Source organism: Camelus dromedarius, chromosome 33 (genome assembly GCF_036321535.1).
Source record: "Camelus dromedarius isolate mCamDro1 chromosome 33, mCamDro1.pat, whole genome shotgun sequence".
In the NCBI taxonomy this organism is placed as follows: Eukaryota; Metazoa; Chordata; class Mammalia; order Artiodactyla; family Camelidae; genus Camelus; species Camelus dromedarius.
Window position 1 is genome coordinate 14,804,493 of NC_087468.1, and position 22,678 is coordinate 14,827,170.

Below are 22,678 nucleotides of genomic sequence, written 5' to 3' on the forward strand. Positions count from 1 at the left end.
GGAGTATGGCCGGCGGCTAAGAGCACAAGTGAGGGACTTGGGCTTGGGTTTACTTCCTACCCCCATAAGCTCGGGCAGGTTCCTCAAGTTTGAGCCTCAGTTTATTTGCAAAATGAGGATTATAACGCTTGGCCTCTGGTAAGCACTTCAGAGATGGTAGCAGTCTCTTAATAACAACGTGAATGGCACCATGATTATTCAGGTGCTTCCTGTGTGTGTGACACTGTGCCCCGTGCCCTGACCTCACCAGGTTTATGGCCTGGTGAGAAGTCAGGCCCGGTCACATCCAGGCTTGTCTGTTTCGCTTCACAGGCGTGGAAGACATTTTGGTGAAGCCGAAGGCGGACGTCAGGAGACACAGGATCATTGAAGAGTCCACCTGCTGTGGGCCCCGGGTGAGGAGGGCCTGGGAGGCTACCGCCTGCCACGGCGGGGTGGGCAACGACGGAGCAAAGCCCGCACCCTCCTCACTTGGCTACAGCCTCCAGCTTGTTCCTTTTCTCATTCTAGGCTGTCAGGGCTGCATTAAACCTGCCAGAAACTGCATCATGTGATGAGGTCCGAGGGAAATGGCAGGATGCCCATCTGGGAAAAGACCAGAGGGATTTTAACATGATTGATCTGAAGTTCAAGGAGGAAGTGAACCATTACAGCAACGAAATTAACAAGGCTAGTCCCGCAGTATGCGCACTTTCCACCACCATTTTGAATGCTGGTTTTTAAAAAATTTTATTTTGATTCTCACTCTGGGCCCCTTAGAGCAATTGGGCTGTTTCACAGCTGTCTAGGTGAGATTTGAGGTGGGGAGGGTAGAAATCATCGTTTTGAAAAGCCAAGGGCTTGGTTCCCTTATCTAATTAGGGTCTGGAGAGGTCTTTGAGAGAGCGAGCTGAGAAAAAAAGCTTCGCACTGCTTTTCATTTCAAATGTTTGTATTTTGGGATGACTGCATTAAAGGGAAATGAAAATCTTTCCTATGGGGCCACTAAGGCTGGAGGGGCAGAGTGAAAGATCGAAAACACCAGTGCTGCTTGTATAGGGTCCTGGGTTCGAATCCCAGCTCTGTCACGTACCGGCTGGGTGATCTCAGGCCTCGCGTGATGTAACCAGTACGAGCCTCAATGTCCTCCCTTGAGGAGGGGGATGTGAAGAGCTCCTGCCTCATGGTGTTGCTGAGAGGATCAAGGAGCTAATGTGCACAGTGCTCTGGGCGAGGTCTGAGCGCCCCGTGAGTCCTCCCAGGCCCCTTCCCGTGCAGCTGAGCAAAGAGAGGGAAGTCCCTGCACAAGCCAGGATGGCAGCCTGGTTCTCTCTGTCTTCCTGTCCCAGAGCTGGGGCTTCCAGTCCTGCTGCTTGAAGGAGCCTGCCTGGTCCTCACCCTGCCTCCAGGGCCGTGAGGTTCCACCTGAGGGAAAAGGGGAGGCGAGGCCAACCTGCAACAAAAGTCAGTATTGGCTTCTGGTGTCCTCTTAGCTGGCTGTCAGCCTCCATTGAGCTGCCAAGAACTCAGACCTCATTGGTGTAATTCCATCCCTGAAAGGCTTGGTCCAGAGGAGCCTTCCCAGGCCCATGGGAGAACCAGGAGGCCCAGCTTCCGGGGCTGACTGGGGATGCTGCAGAGGGATGTTGTCTCAGAAGCATCTCAGGGTTCCTGCATCTCTTCCCACCCACTCTGTCTCTCCTGTGTTGGACTGGGTCTCTGCAACCTTGGGCAGAGGCATAAACAGACTCAGGGCCCCCTCCCAGCGTCTCCCCGGTCCACCTGGGGGCTCTGCCCACTTCCACTGGCTCAGGAGCCCAGGTGAGACTCGCGCTGGGTGCTTGGGCAGTGTGCTGGGAAACGTGAATGGGATGCGGACATTGGTCGTCATTGCCAGGTGTGCGGGGCCAAGCCAGGCTCTACTGGGTGAGTTCCCAAGGGCACCACCTTAGGTTTTATTTGTAACCAGCTGCTTTTCAGAATCACAAACTGGAGAGGCTGGCCCTGCCGCATCTCCTTTCCTTCTCCCTTTTTGCTGCCGTTCGCCAGTGACAGGAACCTTGGGCTTCCTGGCAGCCGTGCCAAGGGAGCACAGGGCCCAGAGCCATCCCTTAGACATCTCTCTAGGGCTTTTAGTGGAAGGGTTGTTGCTGGATAAGACTTCTCACCTCGAGTGGGGTGTGGCACTTCTCTCCAGGTAAGTAGTGTGAGTTGACTTGTGCATCCTAGACTTGCTTTGCAACCTGGGATTCCAAAGAGGGTGAGTCACTGACCGATGTGTGTATTCAATCCCCAGGTGTGCATGCCTTTCGGCCTGCACAGACAGTTCCCAGAGAACAACTTGCAGATGATGGTGCAGTCCGGAGCCAAAGGTTCAACTGTGAACACCATGCAGGTGGGAGCCAAGGCAGGCTTGCTGAAGGGTGGGATGATTGCCGGGGCAGCTTTCAGATTTTGCTTCTGACTTGAAAAGGACCCACATTCCGTATAAAATGTGGGAATTACTGAAAAGTACACAAGTGTATTGAAATCTGTACATGAGCTAACCACTCTTAACACGCCAGTATTATAGACAGATTCAGATGTAAATATCTGGATGTTGATGTGTATAATACATGTGTATAATACAATTGTAAATTCATATACTGTATTATTGTATTATATGCAGTATCTCTGCATGTGTGTATGTATATAATCTTAGCTGAGATCCTGAAATTTTGCATAAAAGGTTAAGAATCTTCTGGGACAATACTTACAATATCCTTTGATTGGAGGCTCAGTTTTTTCCTCAGAAAGTGCAGTGCTATCACAGCATTTTCACAATCTTAGCAACTTCCTTTTTTTAATCTTGGTCACCTCGAGAGGGTCTTAAGGACCATCTCATTGTTTGTTGTGTGTAGAGCAATAGGAATAGGTTTAAAAGGCTGGAGACCATCAGGAAGTGCTTTGGACTGAGTGAAATCCAGATGTACTGCTCTTTTCCTCCCAAGAGTATCAATATGCAGTTTGACTCTCTCTTGGCCTAGGAAGGTTAAGGATCACAATAAGTTACTTTTCCTGCTGGTCTCAGCTTCCCCTTTAGGACCCTGAGGTCCCCTCCAGTTGTCACCTGTGACGCTTCTGAAAGTGGCCGCTTTTACAAGCATCGCCCATTTTCAACTGACCCCACACGTGGAAATTCCAACCAGTCAATAAAAGGAAGACATAGTTGTTTTCCTGAAACATAAGCTTCCTGGTCCGTTGAGAAATCTGGGTTGTCCTTCAAGGACTCAGTTTCCACCAGTATTTCTTGAAGAGCAAGCCCTCCGTCCCCTGCAGGGACAGAGCGTTGTTGAACGTGCGTGTGGGCCTTCAGTCCCCTGTGGGTGTCCTTTTCCCCAGATCTCATGCCTGCTGGGCCAGATTGAGTTGGAAGGTCGGAGACCCCCTCTGATGGCGTCTGGCAAGTCGCTGCCCTGCTTCGAGCCCTATGAGTTCACCCCCCGGGCCGGCGGCTTCGTCACCGGCAGATTCCTTACGGGCATCAAACCTCCTGTATGTATTTTGATTTTTCCTTTTGGCTCTTCTCCTCAAGTCTAGGCTCAAAATAGGAGGCCTGTGACTTTGACCAACAATTTCAGCAAGGACAGCCAAGTAATAGGTGCAGGCTGTCCCACTAGACCCTGGGGCCTGTGAGGACCATAGGATTGCGACCACGTCGTAGTCACCTTTGTCATGTCAGAGCCCAGCACGGTGCCTGGCACACCGCGGGGGCTCAGGAAGGGATTGCTGATAAATGCAAAGATGCTTAAGATCAGTGCCAGCTCCATCTCTTCCTGCTATGTGCCCCCTCTCCACCCGTTCTCAGCTCCATGGGAAGGCAGCTGGGGAAGGGGAGCCCCTCACCAGTGTTCTCTGCGCTGCTGAGAGGAGCACCACAGAGATTCATTTCACAAAGGCCCCCGAAGAGACCCGCCGTGGCTCCTCCTTGACCCTGGGAAATTGACCAGCTGTAGCAAACATCTAGTTTTCCCTTGGTCAACAGAACTCTCCCCTAAGAGGAAAGCTTTCCCCTTACACTTGTCAGAAATGGCTTTTTGAATGTTAGTACCTTCTGTTCCCTGGTTGAGTGCATCTCTGCCTGGACGCCTCTTGTGTTCAGACAGCTCAGTCCAGGTTGTGAATGAGACTGACACTTTGTGTCAAGGCCACTGGCTGCTCCCAGGGCTCCTCCATCGGTCCCACACACACGGTCTCCGGTGGCCTCTGGCAAAGGATGATGGAGAACTGACGTCAACCAGAGTTTTTCAGCTCAGGTTGTGGCCCATTGATGAATCCTGAAATCACCGTGGTAGATAGTGACTGTCATCTCTTTAGGTAATGAAATAGAACAGGGTAGTAAAGCATCAGAGTGAGGGATGGGGTCATTTCGTAAAGTTTTAGTTTGAGCCGTATGTCTTTATCTGCACGTGTGGATGTGTGTGTGTTTGCTGATTGCTGTTATAAATGTATTTCTCGTTGTGGAAGTTTGGGAAACACTCCGTCCCTCTGTTAACACTCTTGGAAGCAGAATTCAGACACGCAGCCTGGACGAGGCACAGTGATGAGGCGGCCGAGCCGTTTCTATCTGGAAAGTGGGGTGTAGGGTGTTGGGGGGTGGTCCGGAGGATGGACCACACAAGTGCAGGTGGAGCCCTGGCTCCTGTGAGTGGAGCTGCATTTCTCCCCTACTTGTCCCTCTGCTCTCAGGCAGGATAAGACAGAGGTAACCCTGTGGTGAGGGTGGGGCACAGAAGTCACTGGGGCCATTGGAGCCATCAGTGCCAAGGGTCCTAGGAGGTCAGGCGAGGCTGCTGGGGGCGTTGGCCTGAGCCGCCCTTCACGGCCACCTCTGGGCCCGGGTCCCTCTTCTCCCGCAGGAGTTCTTCTTCCACTGCATGGCCGGGCGAGAGGGTCTGGTGGACACCGCAGTGAAGACCAGCCGCTCCGGTTACCTCCAGAGGTAAAGAGCCCCTGCTTCACCTGCCTCCTTTAGGTCGATTGGCACCCCAGGTCATCACTGTGGTCTTTTCACGTTTTCATGGACAATTCACTGAAGATCCCTTTGGATGAAAAAACTTTTAAAAAATGTCCATGGGTCTGAGACAGAAAACAACAGGTGTTCTCCCCCTTCTAAGAGGCTGGTAGAGCGTGAGCTCAGAGGTTTATACGAAGCACCCCTGCGGGTGTGCTGTTCCCCGGGCGAGGTCGTGGATGCGGGGAAGGGTCTCGGGGTGATGAGCTGGGCCTCCGCCCTGTGACGGCTCAGCGGTTAGAACAGCTCAGAGAGGATTCCAGGTCCTGTGAGTCCGTAACGGAGTTCCTGCCCCGCCGGGTGCAAGTTTCCCATCAGGGTTCCCCAGCTTGGACCTGCTTGTTTAGTCTCCTCTCTGGGAGGAAAGGGATCAAGTAGGCGCTCTGACTGGCCTGTCTGGGCAGGTGTGGGGTTGAAGCTTAAAACAGCACATGGCCTGACTCCGGGGTGCCGGCAGGAGGGGCTCCCCTCACGCCTCCCCCCACCTGAGGGTACAGTTATGGGGGCTCCGCCTTGGGATTTTGGGGTGACGTGTCTCCCTAAGCCCAGAGAACCTGTGCTGGTGGAGATGGTGGTGGGAAATGGAGGAGGTGGCAGAAATCACCCCTGTGCCTCTCAGGCCTGGAGCACAGCTGACAGCTGAACGGGGCGGGGGGCCCTCTCTTCTCCCCCTCAGAGTCCTGCCTGTGCACTCCAGCTTTGTCCTTTCCCCGCTTCTGAGCTCCAGACTCGCCTCCCTTGTTTCAGTCCCTTCCCCTGACCTCCCAAGGCTGCACGTGTAGCCCATGGGGTGGGGTGGAGACACACCTGGAGGCCAGTTGGTGGGGAGCCCAGCTGCACAGGTTGGGGGCACGTGCTCCATGCACTTGGATGAGCAGATTCCAGGGCCAGATCTTCCCGTGAACAGGGGTTGCACCCCTTTCTCTTAAAACATTCAAGACTCACGTAGTGTAGAAAACGCTAGGAAACAAATGACCAAATAAGTCTGGGGGTGGGGCATCCACGGATGGGGCGGGCATCTCCGAGGCCATTTTAATGCAGAGCAGGGAGGAGGAGGGGGGTGACAAGGATCCTGGCTGGAACAGCAGCCCCCCAGGAGCAGCAGCCGTTGGGGCAAAGGGCACAAGCGTTTGTGGGACCCACCAGCTGGTGGAGGCTCACGGCAGAGCGGGCGAGTGCAGCGCTGCAGACTGGAGGAGCTGGAGGGGGCTGGTGCGGCCGTGGCAGATGCCCAGGCTGCAGGTCAGAGGGCTGCCTCCCAAGGGTGGCGATGGAAAGGGAGACACCGATGTGGCGAAGACACGGGGCAGCTGGCGGAAACGAGTTAAGAGGCAGGAAGCGTCGGGCCCAGCCGACTTTTCGGGCCCGAGTGGCAGCAGAGTGGGCAGAACACAGGACAGCGCTGCAGAGGGGACAGAGAAGCGTGGCTGGGGTGAGGGGGCAGCAGCAGATATGCAAGTGGACATGTTCCAGAGACGGGCCTGAAGCTCAGGAGTGGCCTGGGGGTGCAGCCTTTGGGCCGGTGCCAGTGCTGAGAGCTGCAGCCCGTGACCGACACCTCAGGGTCTGCAGCACAGGGGCTGTGGGTGTGTGGCCCTGCCTGGCCCGGTCCTGGGCGGGGTGCCAAGAAGGCAGTGGTGACCAACACTGAGCCCTCTCCTTGGAGCTCAGGAACAGTGGCTCCTCGGAAACCCCCTCTTAAGGTGGCGGGAGGAGAAACCAAAGCAGAGTGACCCCAGAGATGAGCTAAGGGGCCAGCACCAGGGCAGCAGAGGGAGAGGAGGCAGCTAACCACTGGGATCACCAAGGAAAAAGGGCATTGGGTTAGGGATGTCACATCAGCAGTTAGTTTCCAGTGCGCCTTTGTCCCTGACAGCCTCTGGACTGATGGCATTGGAGAAGCATTGGGTAAGACAGCCCCTCTGCTCTGCCCACCTTGTAGATCCAAGGACACTGGTCCCTGGGGAGCTCTGCCGTGCTGGAGAGCGAAAGGGCCGGCAGTAGTCCCAGCAGCTGGGGCCGGTGATGGGAGTCGACCTGGGACAGCCAACCTCTCCAGGCACATGGCTTCAGCCCCTGGCCCGCAGGTGCTGTAGCTCAGAGCCGGGGCATCGGAGCCAGCCTGTCCTGGAGGCTTGCTTGGCTGCAGAACAGCAGTCCCCCTTTCTGCCCTCCACTGGCCCCCATCAGAGGCTGCCCTGGGAGGTGGCGGGCCCAGCGGGCGCTGAGCCGCTGGTTTCTGTAACAGGTGTATCATCAAGCACCTGGAGGGGCTGGTCGTCCAGTATGACCTGACGGTCCGTGACAGCGACGGCAGCGTGGTGCAGTTCCTGTACGGGGAGGACGGCCTGGACATCCCCAAGACGCAGTTCCTGCAGCCCAGGCAGTTCCCCTTCCTCGCCAGCAACTATGAGGTAGTGTTGCTCTGAGCGCCCGGGGGTGGCGGGGCCAGGGCTGTGTGCTGGGCCTCCCACCCTGCGCTTTGCCACTCGGTCAGACCAGCCACTGAAAACTCGAGCAGGAAGAGTTTAAGAGCGCCAGGGCCTTGGAACACCTGACGTTTTCAGAGCCCCTCTGGGTACTTCCATCAGACTTCTGTGAGATGGCAGAGAGTCACGTGGACCTCCAGAACGACAGCACCACGTGGGGGCGTTTGTTGTGTGCTGGGCCCTAAGCCGGAGCGCACTGTGGATGCTCTCTGCCCTCATCCTCACTATAGCCTGGGGAGGCAGGGCCTCCTCTGCCCATTCTACAGCTGAGGCCACTGAGCATGAGCTTAAGTGACTAGCTGGTGAGTGGCAGGGCTCGTGTGTGCACCCGGGCCCTCTGACACACAAGCTCGTGATTTTCATACCATCCCTTCGTGCTGCAAGAGTGATCATCATGGCTGACTGAGCAGTCACCCCGTTTTGCAGAGTGGGAAGCTGAAGCTGAACTGGCCTGTCTAAGGTCATGCAGCAGGTGGTTGAGTTGCAGGTGGAGCTCTGGGGCTGGCTCCTTTCCATCCTGGCTCCTGTCCCCTCCTTTCTTCCCAGAAACTCCCATGTTCCGGAGGGACTCCAGCTGTGTCGGTCTCTCCCCATGACCTCAGCTCCTGAGACCGCCAGCTCCCAAGTCTGGTCTGCCCAGAGTGAGGGCCCTGGTTAGCACTGGGTGCTCGACCCCACCCGCAAGGGGCATCACGAAGGCCCCACACAGGCCACCTCAGTCCTCTGAAGTTGTGTGACATGTCCCTTGTATCCCACCCTCACCTCTTCGTTCTTGGGTGTGGTTGGTTTGCTTAGGTGATAATGAAATCGAAGCATCTCCGTGAAGTTTTATCCAGAGCAGATCCCCAGAAAGCCCTCCGCCACTTCAGAGCCATCAAAAAATGGCAAAGCAAGCATTCCAACAGCCTGCTGCGAAAGGGCGCCTTCCTGAATTATTCCCAGAAAATTCAGGCAGCTGTGAAAGCTTTGAACCTCGAGGGTGCAAACCAGAATGGCCGCAGCCCCGAGACTCACCAGGTGATCCTGGGGGGACGGTGGGGGGTCAGTCAGGGCTGGCGGGGATGGGGGAGCACTTCCACAATGGAAGGGACAGTAATGAAATCTGGCTTCATTCACTGCCAGTCAGGAAACAGATGGCCCTCAAACAGGAATTTAAGGAGGGGAACCCTTACAAAGGTGTGGGCAGGGTTTCAGGAAACTGACTGGGGTTCTCCACCGCCCACCCCGACTGGACATGAAGGAACGGGGAGTGGTCACCACCACGGACCGAGGCCACCTGACAGGAGCCCTCAGGAGAGAGGCTGGGGCTACTCAGAGGCTCCTTAGAGAGGCTGGGGGATGAGTGCCCAGCCTCACTCTCCTCCCGCTTCCCTTTCTGCTTCTGGGACCTCCCATCAGCCAGACACAGCTGGGAGCCTGGAGGCAGAGGAAGCAGCTCTGGGGCATCGAGTGTGTGAAGGCCTGAGTGGGGGACAAACAGGAATCCAGCCAGTCACCTGGCTCCTGGTGACTGTGTCCTGCTTGGCCCGGGACAGCCCCGGGTTTGTGTCTCATCCCAGAATTATTATTAATAGTGCCCTGTTTCACTCTACAAGAATCTCAGCCTGGACAGTACCTTACTGGCCAGAACGGATTGCTCATAGAGTCGTGATCAAGCAGTGAGCCTTGGGATGGATTTGGCTTCACCTTTTTTAGATATTGAGACGGTTCTCGAGTTGCAGCCAGGTTTCTGTCTCTTTCCCCCACTCGTTTGGAGCCAGAGCCTTTGCCCCTCCTTGTGCTGTGCTGGGTGTCCAGGAAGTGAAGCCCATTCCTGGTGTCCTCCAGTGCAGCTGAGGCCTGCTCTCCGTTTCAGATGTTGAGGATGTGGAGCGAGTTAGATGAGCAAAGCCGAAGGAAATACCAAAAGAAGGCAGCTCCTTGTCCTGACCCCAGTCTCTCCGTCTGGCGCCCAGACATCTACTTCGCGTCAGTGTCAGAAACCTTTGAAAAGAAGGTGGATGACTACAGTCACGAGTGGGCAGCTCAAGCAGAGAAGAGTTACGAGAAGTCAGAGCTCTCTCTCGACAGGTAATGACGTTGATTTGTCGCACAGCCTGTGCAGGGGAAGGATCTGCTTCTCAGGCCCGACCGTACCCACACCGGCCGCCTACTGGGTTCAAGGCTCCAGCCAGAGGGAGGGAAGTGAAACAGAGGGTCCCTTGCAGACACTGAGGGCTCCAGGACAGATGACAGCAGGTAGGCAGGGATGCACCCCCCTCATCTGGGCCAACACAGAGAGGAGTGCACTGCTGGACAGAGGCTCCCACAAAGGACCTCTCCCTTGAGTTTGGTGTGATGGGTGTGGTTAAGTGACAGTCAGGGAATCTAGTCACCATTCAGTGCTGCCAACTCGGTGACCTGGGGCAAGTCATTCCCTGCCCATGAAACTGTGTTTCAGCCTCTCATTAAGGGTTGGATATGATTATTCCAGCAATCCTTTGAGCTTTGGGTTTCAAAGCCTCGAGGAAGAAGGACCACTTGGAGCCCTCTACTTGGACTTGTTTACAAAAAAGTAAAACAGGAAAAAGTCGTGTGGTCTAGGCAGGTGGGCAGCCAGGTGTAGACCAGCACTGAGCCTCGACGGCTTAGAACATCAAAAGTGCCCCCGAGGAATGCCCACCGGGCGTTGGTCTCAGAGCGGTTGTCAGGGGATCCTGCCCGTTCAGCTCGCTCAGCCTGGCCTGCAGCACCGAAGACGGAGGCCGTGTGCTGAAGCCTGGCTGTTTGTCCTGCACCTGGGGAAACCCAGCGGGGTGCGTGGAGAGGCTGAGGTCCGGGGAGTGGGGCTGCGGGGAAAGATGAGCCAAGACAAACACTTGGGTGGAGGGCCCCGAGGGGAGCAACAGGGCTCTCTTTTCACTCTTTAATGTGGTTTCTCCCCCCAGGCCTCAGAGATTTGCAGAGTAAATCATGCCTAGCTTGTGACCTAGCTGCCAACAGGGCTTTCCCTGAAAAGAGCAAGGCCCTGATCCCGCCCCCCACCCAGCCCCCTTCACCTGCCTCCCTGCAGCTCAGGTTACTGCTGTTTACTATTATTAATTTTTAGTGGAGGTACTGGGGATTGAACTCAGGACCTTGTGCACGCTAAGCATGTGCTCTGCCACTGAGCTCTACCCTCCCCACCACCATTCCCCTTCAGAAGGACCATGCTGGCCCTCCCTCCAGCTGTGGGAGAGCATAGCCCCAGGGAGTATCACTTGGGCTCAGAGGGCCAAGACGGTGGGTCTGCCTCAGTGGCTCTTTTGCAGGGGACTTGTTTGCAGGCAGCAGTCTCTGGGTGCAACTCCAAAGTTCTGGAAGTATTTAAAGATTTTTCCTATCGGGAATGCTAACACAGAGCCCAACCTCACTGGTTTGAAGTAATGGGGAGAAGAGACACATCAGGTTAGCAAAAGGCCTGACTTTTCTTGAGAAGAACTTGCACAGCAGTTTTATTACGTTTTTCTGCTTTCACACATTACGTCGTGTAGTCTCCATTTGTTGAGCCCCCTCCTTGTCCCGGGCGCTGGGGTAATGCAGGGTTCTGTGGCTGCTCTAAAAGGGCTGGCTTTCACGGGAAGAACAGTTTGCAAATTACAGAATTGTGGCGCTCGGGTACTTCCACCATGGCCTGCAGCCATTTGCACTAACTGAGAGAATTAGCACTCGGTTTCTACTCCCCCCACCCCCGAATCTCTGTAATTGCTTTGTGAACCTCTTCCTGTTTTGCGTAGAGAGAGGTTTAAGCCCTCTCCAAGCTGTCACAGCTAATGGGGAAAAATGAATTAACAAAAGCAAATATGAATGGTGAGCTCAGAAGTTCCATTGACATTCTCAGGGGAAACGTAAACTGTCCGAGCCCGGACAGCTAGAGCTGCAGCCACCCAGCTGGGCTCTGTGCTGCGTGATTTCGGGTCGCTGGCAGGAATTTAAGGATGATAAGGACCATGTGCCTAGAAAAACAAGCCCAGAAAGAGGGAGAGGTAACAGGTCCATGCACCTGGCTTATGGGTGGCGTCGGCAGCTCCTGAAAGGCAGGTGGTGTCTGTGCCCCTGACCCCTGCTGTCCCCTGCCCCATCTCCAGGTTGAGGACCCTCCTGCAGCTGAAGTGGCAGCGCTCGCTGTGCGACCCGGGTGAGGCCGTGGGCCTGCTGGCCGCCCAGAGCATTGGGGAGCCCTCCACACAGATGACCCTGAACACCTTCCACTTTGCCGGCAGAGGCGAGATGAACGTCACCCTGGGCATTCCAAGGTGCGGGGCTGCGAGCGTGCACAGGGTGGGGTCTGTCGTAGCCCACTCCTGGGGAAGGAGTTTAATTAGAGAGAGGGGGTGTGTGTGTGTTTGAGAGAGAGTGAGAGAGGGTCTCATCAAAGTAGGGATCAGGGTTGGAATTTCCAGAGCCCGACTGGTTTCTGTGGCTAGATCCACGCCCCGCGCCTCTTAGAGTCTCCATCTCTCTCTCTGCCAACTCCTGTATCCAAGTCACCTGGGATGCTTGTGAACCTGCACACTTCTAGGGTCAGGCCATGGTTGCCCAACTCCTGCGGCACCGTTCACCTAGAACAGGACCCACAGTGGCCCTGGCCCTTCAGGTAAAAGCACGCACCCTGCAGGTCGATGGCTGCTGGACGAGAGGAAAGAACAGGGGTCAGACTCACCTGTGTGGCTCTGCCACTTTCTAGCAGAGTGGCCTCGGGGTCATCGGCTTCCTAAACCTCAGGGTCTGGGAAGGAGGAGGGCAGGGCCCGCTTGCATCCAGCCCGCGCGGGCTGACTGGGCTCGCGGCCGAGGCCCGCGGCAGGGTCCCTGCGCTGAATGGGAGGCTGCAGGTGCCCGTTCCCTCCGTGCATCTCTCGTTCTTTGGGTAAGCTCTCAGCGTTCCCGCGCTGCATTTGAGGCATGGGTGATAGGAAGCAGGAATGACACAGCCTGACCTTGAGGAGCACATCCTCCCGTGGGGGAAAGTGACAGCAGAGTCCCTTGCTGTCACTCACGGGGCCAGAGCTGAGACTGCCTGATCCGGCATACTTCCCTGCGAGATCCCAGTGTCTCTCTCTCAGATCCCAGAACTGTGGCATCTTCATGAGAAAGGCCTCATGCAAAGAGAGAATCCAGGTGCCTCTTACGATCAGATGTGTCCTCGTTCTGGGACAGGTTGAGGGAGATTCTCATGGTGGCCAGCGCCAACATCAAGACCCCCATGATGAGCGTGCCTGTGCTCAACACCAAGAAAGCACTGAAGAAAGTGAAAAGCCTGAAGAAGCAGCTCACCAGGGTGTGCCTCGGGGAGGTAACTGTCCCCCGGGGGCCCAGCTGCAGGCATTCCCTGCGTCCTCCCGTCCTCCCGTCCTCCCGTCCTCCCTTCCGGGAAGAGCAGTCTTCAGTAGCTGCTCAGACCTTGGGCTCAGACTCCACCAACGAGAGGGAGGCTTTCTCTGCCAGGGGCTGAGCAGGGATGGATCAGGAAGCTTTGAAAGTAATTGGCATTCTTCTGTGCCTTAAAAACAAAGACACTTCCTGGGTTAGCTTACCAGCCCCACGGGTGCCTCTGCCTGCCCCTCAGCCTCAGGCCATTCTCTGGAGGTGTGACCTACAGGCTGGGGGTCCCAACCAGCAGAGCTCACTGGAGTTTCTTTGGGGTTTCGGCCTTTGGTTCCCCAGCCCCTGTCCCCCCAGATCCTTGGGTTTCCCATAACCCACTTGTAATGCTCAGTCCCAAGCATCGGGCGAGTTGGGTTTTGTCTGTCTCTCTGGCTCTAGGTGTTGGAGAAGATTGATGTCCAGGAGTCTTTCTCTATGGGGGAGAAACAGAGCAAGTTCCGGGTGTACCAGCTGCGTTTCCAGTTCCTGCCTCACGTGTATTACCAGCAGGAGAAGTGCCTGAGACCCGAGGACATCCTGCACTTCATGGAAACAAGGTCGGGACTCAGGCCACGTTTGTTGTTTCATTCTCATTGACCTGGAGGGCTCCTGGTCACAGGACTCCCGGAGATGGGGCACATCTGCCCAAAGGAGTCCTTCAAGGGAAGTGTTTAGGGAAACCCTGCAGCTGAATCTGGAGAGCTCACCCCTAATCTGGCTTGTGGGTGTGACTGCATCAACTGCATACCCCTCCCTGCACCCTGTTCTGCTGGTTGATGAGTCCTGTCTACTTGGGTTTGCAGGCTTCAGGAGGTGGAGGTCCGTGTACCATAAAGAGGATGGAGCTCTGTCGCAGTGATGCTCTGTGATGTCAGACCCGCACGTGGTCTGGGGTCCGTTTTTGACATGTGTTCCCTGATACTTTTATATTTTGCTGGGAATGAGCAGTGGACTGACTGATGGATGCTGCCTGTAAACGCCAGTTCTATAACTGGGGCCACCTCCAGCTTCCCACAGAGAAATTCTGGTTCCCTGCTGGTAGGGAAAATGAACTTCCACTTTTTCAAGTTCAGGTTGCTGTTAGACATCAGAAAACACAGGCCCAATGCTGAGCGTCCAGGAGTTGGGGGTGGGGGTCACACGGGGGCTGGGGCGAGCCCAGAAGCATCAGCAAATCACGTCTGACTTGCCAGCCGACCCTGGGTGCGGAGCGCAGACCAGTGGCTGTGGGGCCGGCAGGTAATAGGGCCGGTGAGGCAGGTTGGAGCCCCTGGCAGGCTGGGAGGTGTGACACCTGTCTCGAGGGGGCAGGAGTATGGGCTGGGGTGGCCAGATCTTCTGATTCAAAAAAAAGAAGAAAGCTCCCTCTCTTTTTTTCTGCCTTTGGTTGTTTGATTACTTGCTTTTGCTTTTTATAAATAAGTCTTCTCTAATTTTTAAGCATCAGCAATTAATTCATATCTCTTTGAAAGACTGGCAAGGCCCAGGTAGATCCCGTATGTCGGTAGGATTTGGCCACGGACCACTAACCACTGCCTCTAGTCTGGACCAGCCCTTGGGTCTTCCGGAGCTGCTCTGAAGTAGCTGATGGGAGAGTCGAGGCAGAACATCCACTGTCCTCAGTCATCCCGCAAACCTCTACTGAGTGATGGCCACCTACAGTCCAGTCATGGCGGGGCTGGGAGGGGCAGCGTGGCCCGGAGGGAGGGACGGTTCTGCCACGGGCCCTCTAAGCAGGTGGCATTTAGAATGGCGGCTATTACGGTTGGTGAGCTCAGCCCGTTGGACGAGGGTGGGCAGGTGGAGCTGGCTGGGCCACAGGGAGCACCTGCACTGCTGCCCCTCGCCTGCGTGGAGGAGGCTCATTTTGCCAGGCGGCTCTCGTGGTGCTGGGCCACCTCTCAGGAGACCCGCCTGGGCCCCAGCCTGCCGGCTCCTTAATTAACCGGGAGGAGCGTAACTCCCAGCGTGCCTCGTGTCTGTGCTCGCCAGGCAGGCGGCCCTTTTCTGAGAAACGGGGATCAGGATCACGGGGCCCCTTGGGAATTTTCGAGAGCAGGCGGAGTGGGACGACCTGCCCCACTTCTCTCCATCTTAGGTTCAGGCCTGCCACGCAGGTAGGTCGGCCTGAGGCGCGCGCCAGGCGGTGCTTGGAGTCCTTTTATTTACGTTATCCTGGAGAATTGAAAACCCATCGCTTTAAAACAGTTTCTTCTCCGAGAGCCCTGGCTTCTTCCCAGTGGCGAAATACTTACTCAGCTCCTACTTTGTCTTTTGCTTGTGCACTTGAAAAGCTGTGATAAACATAGCCGTGTGCATGTGCCCTTGGAGGAGCTACTCTGTGACCTTGGCAGAGTGGGCTGGAGACGGGGCGGGAGGTGAAGTGGGTGTGGCTGGGCGACCTTTGCCAGGGCTGGGCAGCGAAGCAGCCACGCAGGCCCCTTACAGACCCTGGCAGGGGGTTTGCCCTCAGAAGAGAGACCCTCCCCCCAAGAAGCTGCTGCTTTTTCCTTTCTCCCTTCTCTTCCCCCTTCTGCTCCTCCCTCCCACCTCCTGTTCTCTCTCTTCCCCTTCTCCCTCTCTTTCTTCCCTTCTTTCAACCCAGCTGTGGGATCATGAGACTATTTTGACGTAGACTGGAGGGGGAAAAAAAAAAGACACAGAAGCGTGTCCCTAGCTGAAGACATAAGCTGTGAAGGTCCCCTGGCTCTCAGCACTGGCCCTCACCCCTTTGGCTATTGGTGTGAAGGACCTGGAAGGTGGGCGGGGCGGGGAGGCGGGAAGAGCACCCCACCGGCAGTGGGGGTGTGAGTTCCGGGCGGCCACGCTGGCAGTCTGCCGGCAGAGCTCCTGTGAGTCTGACTGCAAACCGCAGGTGGTGGAGCGGTTGGCAGGCACTTTGGGAAACAGCCCAGGGTCATGTTCCCTGTTGGTAATTATGTGGGAGGGAGGTTTCTCTGCAGCTACCCCTCCGGTTCCCTCTCAGTTGCCACCTTGTGACAAACAGCACCACCTTCACACAGCAGTCACTGTGGGCCCCCGGTTCCCTGGCTCTGGGCAGAATCGCAGAAGGGCAGCCTCCTCGCACCCCCAGGAGAGCCCTGGCGCACTGGTAGCAGGCCTGCCACTTACCAGCCAGGGGCTTCTTCTCCTTCCTCACCTTCTGCCATGGTCTGCACTAGTCCTGTTCACCAGAAGAGGCAGGCAGGGTGGGAAGGATGCCCACCTGGGAGATGAAGATAGGTCTCTTAGGGGTCACACCTGCACTGAGAGCCAGCAGTGGGGGGCGGGTGCAGCACTGGCAGGTCGAGGGGAGGCTTGGGGAGTGGCTGGCAGAGCACGTGGCTTGAGCAAAAGCCCAAAGGATGCACGGGGGTGGGTGGAAGCAGGTGGATATTTGGGGCTGAGGCCAGTTGTGAGGGGCCTGAAACGCTACGGGGAAGAGCCTCAGAGGGGTGATAGCCCCTCAGGGGACAGGCCCAGGAGCTGGGTGAGCCAGAGCGGCAGCCGCACAGCAGGGGAGGCGAGGAGCAGCTGTGCGCGGCAGCGGACCGAGCTCCGCACCCCGTCTGGCTCGTCTCCTCCCCTCCAGTCTGCGCCGCGGGCTGGGCCGTGCGGCGGGAGTGGCCCCACTGTACAGACGGGGTCCTCGTCTGTCTCTGTCTCTGGATGAGACCTGCACCAGAGCCTGTCCTTTCAGGAGAATCCCTTCTGCCCCCTCTTCCCAGTTGGACTCTGGCTTTCTAAGGACAAGCCAGGCTTCCCCCGACCTGGCCCCCTCATCCCTGTCCCCAGTGCCTGGTGGCCAGGCTCCTGCCTGGATTGGTGGGTGAGGACCTTTTTTTCTGTCAAGGGCAGAAACTTCAGCAAAAACATCTACAACTTTAAAAAGTAAAAACAAACAAACAAAAAAGTAGTGGGGCGGGAAAGGAGCAGTCTTTGATTTTTAATGAACAAAACAGTAAACATGTGACTTGCCTGCTTCTCCAGTTAAGGCTCTAAGTGCCTGTCTTTTCATCCTTGCTTTGCCCCCTGGGGCTGGCACGTGGTGGGCACATCATAGGTGCTGAGGGAACAGAGAGTGGCTGGCTGGGCGGAGGAGGGACCGGTACTTCATGTGATTAAAAGCAGTTCATCTTGGTGTGCTGTTAGGGCTTGGTGAGGAAGACAGGCAAGCGGAGGTTATATGAAGAAAGGAGCAGGGGGCCAGGGGCCAGGGTAAGGCCCAGAGGGAGCGAAAACTAGCTAACTCAGGAGCAGGGGGCCAGGGGCCAGGAAAGACCACCCTCCACCCCCCAGGCCCTGCCTCAGGTCGGTCCTTTTACATTGGTTTGGTTCTAACCTGTCGACATGATTTTCTGCCACAAAGTAAGTTATCACTGCCCTGGAGATTCTGATGAGCTCTTGCACATCTTAGTTCACTAAGAACTGGCGGGGCTCCCACACCGAGGGGACAGGAGTCAGAGGACAGGAGTCGGCAGGCCCGAGCAGTGCCGCCTCCTGGAGGTGCGTGGTGTGGCAGACAGCAGGCAGGGGGCGTTCCCCGTCCCGGCTGGGCTCCCTCACCGCCTGCAAGTTCTGTCACCCTCGTTGGACGGCCACCATGCAGGCCCTGTGACAGGTATCGGACGGACGTGGGGTTGTCTCTGATCCCGAGAGCAAGATCACATGATACATGTTAATACAAAGCTTAGGAGACCATCTGGGCTGATCGAGGCCACGCCCCTGCGAGTGGCAGGGCACCTGCTGAGTCCAGGCCCACCGGGAATGGAGTAGTGAGTGCTCTTCCTGATGTGCCATGTGGCATTCAGAAACAGCAGGAGGGAAAAGAGCGAGCTGGCTGCAGAGGCCGGGTCTCCGTCTCACGTGTAAAGTCCCCAGCATCACCTCAGACGGGTGCAAGGTCCTTGGACAGAGCTTCTTACCCCCACGGTGAGGGGAGAGTGGAGGTGCTGGTGCTGAACGGGGCTGCATGGCTTTCTTCTCATTTTAGATTCTTTAAAATTTTGATGGAATCCATCAGAAAGAAGAATAATAAGGCGTCAGCTTTCAGAAGCGTAAACACGCGGAGAGCTACCCAGCGGGATCTAGACGACGCTGGGGAGTTGGACAGGAGTCGGGTGAGCGTGTCCCCGGGGCCCCACGGGGAGGGTCCGAGGCTGGGAAGTGCAGAGGGTGGCGACTCACCGCGTCTGCCCCCTGGGAAGGCTCTGTGACTGTCCTCCTCAAGCCCCATCCTGGTGTTGGCCCATCTGTTTGCTTAGCGTTTATTGCTGTTCTGAGAGAGCCAAGAAGCAACGTTTCCTTCTTGGGTGTGGTGGGCCATGCACGGGAGGCTGCCAGGCAGCACGGTCATCTGGGCCTTGGGTGAGGGCCCAGGTAACCCATCTGTCTGCTCTCAAGAACCCTTCATTAAGTGATGTTTTTATCCTGAGGATAGACTCAAAGCAATGGTCCCCATTAGGCTTTTGGAAGTTCTTTTTCTGGTTTCATTTGCTCGGTTTGTGGTCTACCTAGGCCAGATGAACTGAGGCCCACAGAGTACTGGGCAGGGACCAGAGAGGCATTTTGAAGTAGGGAGATTGAGCTACAGCGACGAAAAAGGAAGGAGCCTGGGAAAAGACATTGGATGCCAGGGAGTCTAGGAATGGTCATACCTCATCTGCCAGGAGACCCGAGGCCGGGTGGGGCAGGTCCCTGGGTGTCGTCTGACCAGCTGCTGGAAGGGCTGTGCCCTGCTGGGGCAGGGCTGCGACCAAGACTGGTCCTGCCCCTGCTTGGCTCGGTGACCTCAGCTGTCACCTCCTCTCTCTCTGGGCCTCATCCCTAAATGAGGGATGGGTCTCTTCATCCCTAAAATGACTTCCTGGCCTAGACAGAGAGAACGCCAGGTCTCCTTCCCCAGGGTCCGCCAGGTGGCTAACTCAAGCGCGGGTGGACTTGGAATATCTTTGAAAGGCTGCCCAGTCTTGATTCTTAAATCTCCGAGAAGGAGACTATAAGAAACTAGGAGCCGAGATCAGGAGGAAGGTATAAATATTTGGGTTTTAAAATACCAAGACAACCCTTTCTCTTCATCTCCACCCAGAATAAAAATATTTGGATCAATATTATCACCATCTTCTTTCAATGCCTTGGAAAGCCTTGGCACTTTTTTTTTTTAATGCAAGATTTTGCAAGTGGTACATGTAAAGATTTAGCCTGGAGAGAAGGAGGCATGGAATGCAGAGGTGGGGGTGCTGGTGGAGGGAGGGTGGCAGGTCGCAGAGGGATAGTTGGGAAGGTGGTAGGTGGCTGTGTGCTGGGTGGGTGGGTAGACGGGCAGGCAGGTGGCTGGATGGGTGAGTGGGGAGAGCAGGCGATGGTTGGGAGGAGAGGCTGGCGGGTGGATAGATGGACTCACCAAGCACTGGGTATTAGAGCTCATCTTCTGCCTCCTTGTCCCCAAACCACAGGGAGAGCAGGATGGGGGTGAGGAGGAGGAGGGACACATTGTGGACGCCGAAGCTGAGGAGGGAGACGCGGATGCCTCGGACGCCAAACGCAAGGAGAAGCAAGAGGAGGAGGTAGGGGACTGTGGCTGAGGTGAAGGGGCTGTGGTCCCAGCCCGTCTCCACCACGCCTGAGGGGTCACCCCCCGCACCTAAGGCCACACCTTTGCAACCTGCTGGAACCCATCAGGAACCCGCCACTCAATGGAGAAGGTGGTATTCACAGGGCAGCGAGTGAGCCAGGGCCAGCCCCGGCCCGCCATTTTGTTCTGGCCATCCTTGCATTTGAATCAGATTTGAGGACCCAGAGGCCTTTGGCAGGGAGAGGAAGTCAGCTGCCTTCTGTTTTTACCATGAAAATGTGATACCTCCCTCCCCTCCCACCTACCAGTCCTCTGCTGTCCCGATTGCTGCAGGACAGAGGGCAGTGCGGAGGGGCTGAGGGGGTGCACAGGGGAGAGCTGGAGCGGGGCTGGGCCCCGGGGAGGGGGCACCGGGACCAAGGGGCCGGCGGAGCAGGTGGCCCCTTCAGGCCAAGTCCAGACAGATGGCGGGGGCCCACGTGACCCAGCCTGCACGCCATCCCCCACCAGGTGGATTACGAGAGCGAGGAGGAAGAGGACAAGGAGGACGAGGACGAGGAGGACGTGCAGGAGGAAGGGAACGTCCGCAGGGAAGGCGGTCCCCAGGCCCCGGAGCAGGAGGAGGAGGAGGGGGCCTCGGGCCCTGAGGAGGACTCGCTGCCTGCTGCCCGCCCGGCGCATCCCCGGAGGCCCCCCCGCAGCCGGGAGCCCCAGGGAGCCGAGGCGGTGGAGCGGCGGGTGCGGGCCGTGCGCGAGTGCCACCCGTTCCTGCAGGACTACCAGTACGACACCGAGAACAGCCTGTGGTGCCAGGTCTGTGCCCGGGGTGGCCGTCGAGGGCCTGGGAGGGCGGGTCGCAAAGAGTTCTGTGGCATCCACAGGCCCTCCACCCCAGATCATGGACCCGCACACTTGACTTTCAAACCCCTCGCAGACCAGGTCCCTCTGACTGTCAAGAACAGCGTGCGTGGGTCTGAACCGCCGGGCCTGTGGGTACTTCTACGTGTGTCGCCTCCCTGGGCCCAGTGCAGCGCGGGTATGACCGTCCATCCAGGCTGTCAGGCAGCAGGGACACGTCATTCCTTACACCATCCTCACTCCTGGTCACCAGCTGCGAGGCCGCATCGCTCACGGAACGGCTCGGTGGTTTCCAGGCCTAGACGTCTGCACACAGACCGGTTTTTCTGTCCTTTCCTTTGATCCAGTTCGGTGGTTCCCAAATGGCAGTGTAGATAGGAGTCATTGACCAAGATGACACACACCGAACGACCTGTATTATGCTTTGTGGTGACCGAAAGGACATCAGGGGTGATGCTGAGTGAGCTAGATTTTCACCGTTTTCTTGCTGACATCTGTGAAAACGTTGCTCCCGTCTTCAATCCCAGTGGCCGAAGGTGGCTGCTCTGTGGTCATTAAGCCACCGAGGTTCACATGCCAGAGGCACCGGCCCGCTCACCCCAGCAGGACCTCTGCCTGCGGCCAAGGTGTTTCCTAAGGGGGCTCTGGAGAAATCTCCCCGGGCAGGGAGCGGCCATCCCCCCGCCCAGCTGTCCCTCCTCTTGCAGGTGACAGTGCAGCTTCCTCTCATGAAGGTCAACTTTGACATGAGCTCCCTGGTAGTGTCCTTGGCTCAGGACGCCGTCATCTATGCAACCAAGGGCATCACGAGATGCCTCCTGAATGAAACCACCAACAGCAAGAACGAGAAGGAGCTTGTCTTGAACACAGAGGGCATCAACCTGCAGGAGCTGTTCAAGCACGCCGAGGTGCGTGGCCCTCCGCGGCGTCTGCTGGCCGGTCCAGGTCCCCAGGTGCCTCAGGCTCGGGCCGCTCTACCTCAGCCTTTCCTGGGCCGTTCGCACTTCCAGCCCAGTGTCCCCAAGCCAAGTTCGCATTCCCTGGCCCACCTCCTGGGATCCCCGATGCACGAGAGCCCGGTTAAGGCTTGCAGTGCAGAAACCTGCTTCACTTTACCAAACCCAGAGTTTCCTCAATTAATTTGAGTATAGTTTCTTTTTCTTGAAGTGAAAATCTTCCCGGAGTAGATTTATAAGAAATAGTTTGCTGAGTTGCTGGCCTGGGAGCTGCTCACTTTGTCCAGTAAAGGAGGCCCTGGGCACAGAGGTGGCCCAGACCCGGCCCCCAACACCCGAGGCTGGCGGGGGCCTGTGCACTCCTACCCCAGCTGTGGCTCCGCACTGTCCTTTCCACTGCGCTCTCGACTGCCTCCTCCTTCTGAGATGCTCTCAGGCCCTGGTCACGAGTTGCCCCCAGACTTCTGAGGAGCTGGGACCCCTCCAGCCCACTCTGCCCTTGTCTGCACGGAGCCGGCAAGGCCCTCCTGCCCGAGAGCCTTTCACCAAGTGCTCCCCCAGAGGACAGAGCAGGAAGGGCTCGTCTCCTGAGAGGCAGCCACTGACGGGGCGAGCTCTGTGTCACACGCTCGTGGGATTCGTTTAAACAAGGCCAGGCAGGCTGTCTCCACTGTCTCCTGTGGGGTGACCTGCCATAGCACAGAGCCGCCGTGGGCCCCCAAGACGGCTGAACTGGAGCCTCAGGCCCCTGACGAGGCCTGTCTCGCCCCTGTGGAACTGGCCTGTCTCTGCTCCGCTCTCCCAGGCAAGGCACTTCTCTCTGCAGGGGAATTTTCCTCACCTGCCAAGGGAGACCTCCATCGCAGGAAACAGGTCTTTCCAGTAATACACAAACAAACCCCTTTCTTCCTGTTGACTCTAAAGCAGGTACCAAGTCATCTCCCGTCTCCGGTGATGACGAGACAGATCCCAGGTCCCGGCCAGCGTGCTGTTGGCAGCTTTGCCCACACTGTTCCCTTTTGCTCATCCTGGGCCACCTGGCGACCACTCTGTCCTCAGCTGTGCTCGATGGCCAGACCAAGGGCGAGCACAGCCCAGGGATGGGACACGCCTGCGGGAGGGGGCACAAGGCCAGGCCCTCCAAACCCACCCCTCCCGCCTCCCCCAGGTGCTGGATTTGCGCCGCCTCTATTCCAACGACATCCACGCGATGGCCAGCACGTACGGCATCGAGGCCGCGCTGCGGGTGATCGAGAAGGAGATCAAGGACGTGTTCGCCGTGTACGGTGAGAGCTACGGGCAGCGCTCCAGAGGCCCAGGGGTGTCGGGCCAGCTCCTCCGGGAGCGGCAGTGCAGGCGCAGTGAGCTTTGCGCCTGTAGGGGAC

At 57.0% G+C, this 22,678-nt stretch overlaps 1 protein-coding gene across 2 annotated transcripts in view; it reads left to right on the forward strand.

The window, feature by feature from the left end:
* Window positions 1-22,678, forward strand: part of POLR1A (RNA polymerase I subunit A) — a 60,113-nt gene that overhangs the window by 35,638 nt on the left and 1,797 nt on the right. Inside the window, exons 17-32 of one of the 2 annotated variants that reach the window (XM_031441317.2) lie at window positions 313-395; window positions 511-681; window positions 2,276-2,374; window positions 3,361-3,513; window positions 4,878-4,960; window positions 7,281-7,446; window positions 8,317-8,538; window positions 9,377-9,591; window positions 11,628-11,795; window positions 12,699-12,834; window positions 13,305-13,462; window positions 17,899-18,025; window positions 19,361-19,471; window positions 19,990-20,292; window positions 21,045-21,245; window positions 22,462-22,579. In XM_031441317.2, coding sequence (XP_031297177.2) covers window positions 313-395; window positions 511-681; window positions 2,276-2,374; window positions 3,361-3,513; window positions 4,878-4,960; window positions 7,281-7,446; window positions 8,317-8,538; window positions 9,377-9,591; window positions 11,628-11,795; window positions 12,699-12,834; window positions 13,305-13,462; window positions 17,899-18,025; window positions 19,361-19,471; window positions 19,990-20,292; window positions 21,045-21,245; window positions 22,462-22,579 — 2,514 coding nt within the window. The remainder of the gene's footprint in view (window positions 1-312; window positions 396-510; window positions 682-2,275; window positions 2,375-3,360; window positions 3,514-4,877; window positions 4,961-7,280; window positions 7,447-8,316; window positions 8,539-9,376; window positions 9,592-11,627; window positions 11,796-12,698; window positions 12,835-13,304; window positions 13,463-17,898; window positions 18,026-19,360; window positions 19,472-19,989; window positions 20,293-21,044; window positions 21,246-22,461; window positions 22,580-22,678) is intronic. The other variant, XM_031441318.2, reaches the window with a different exon arrangement.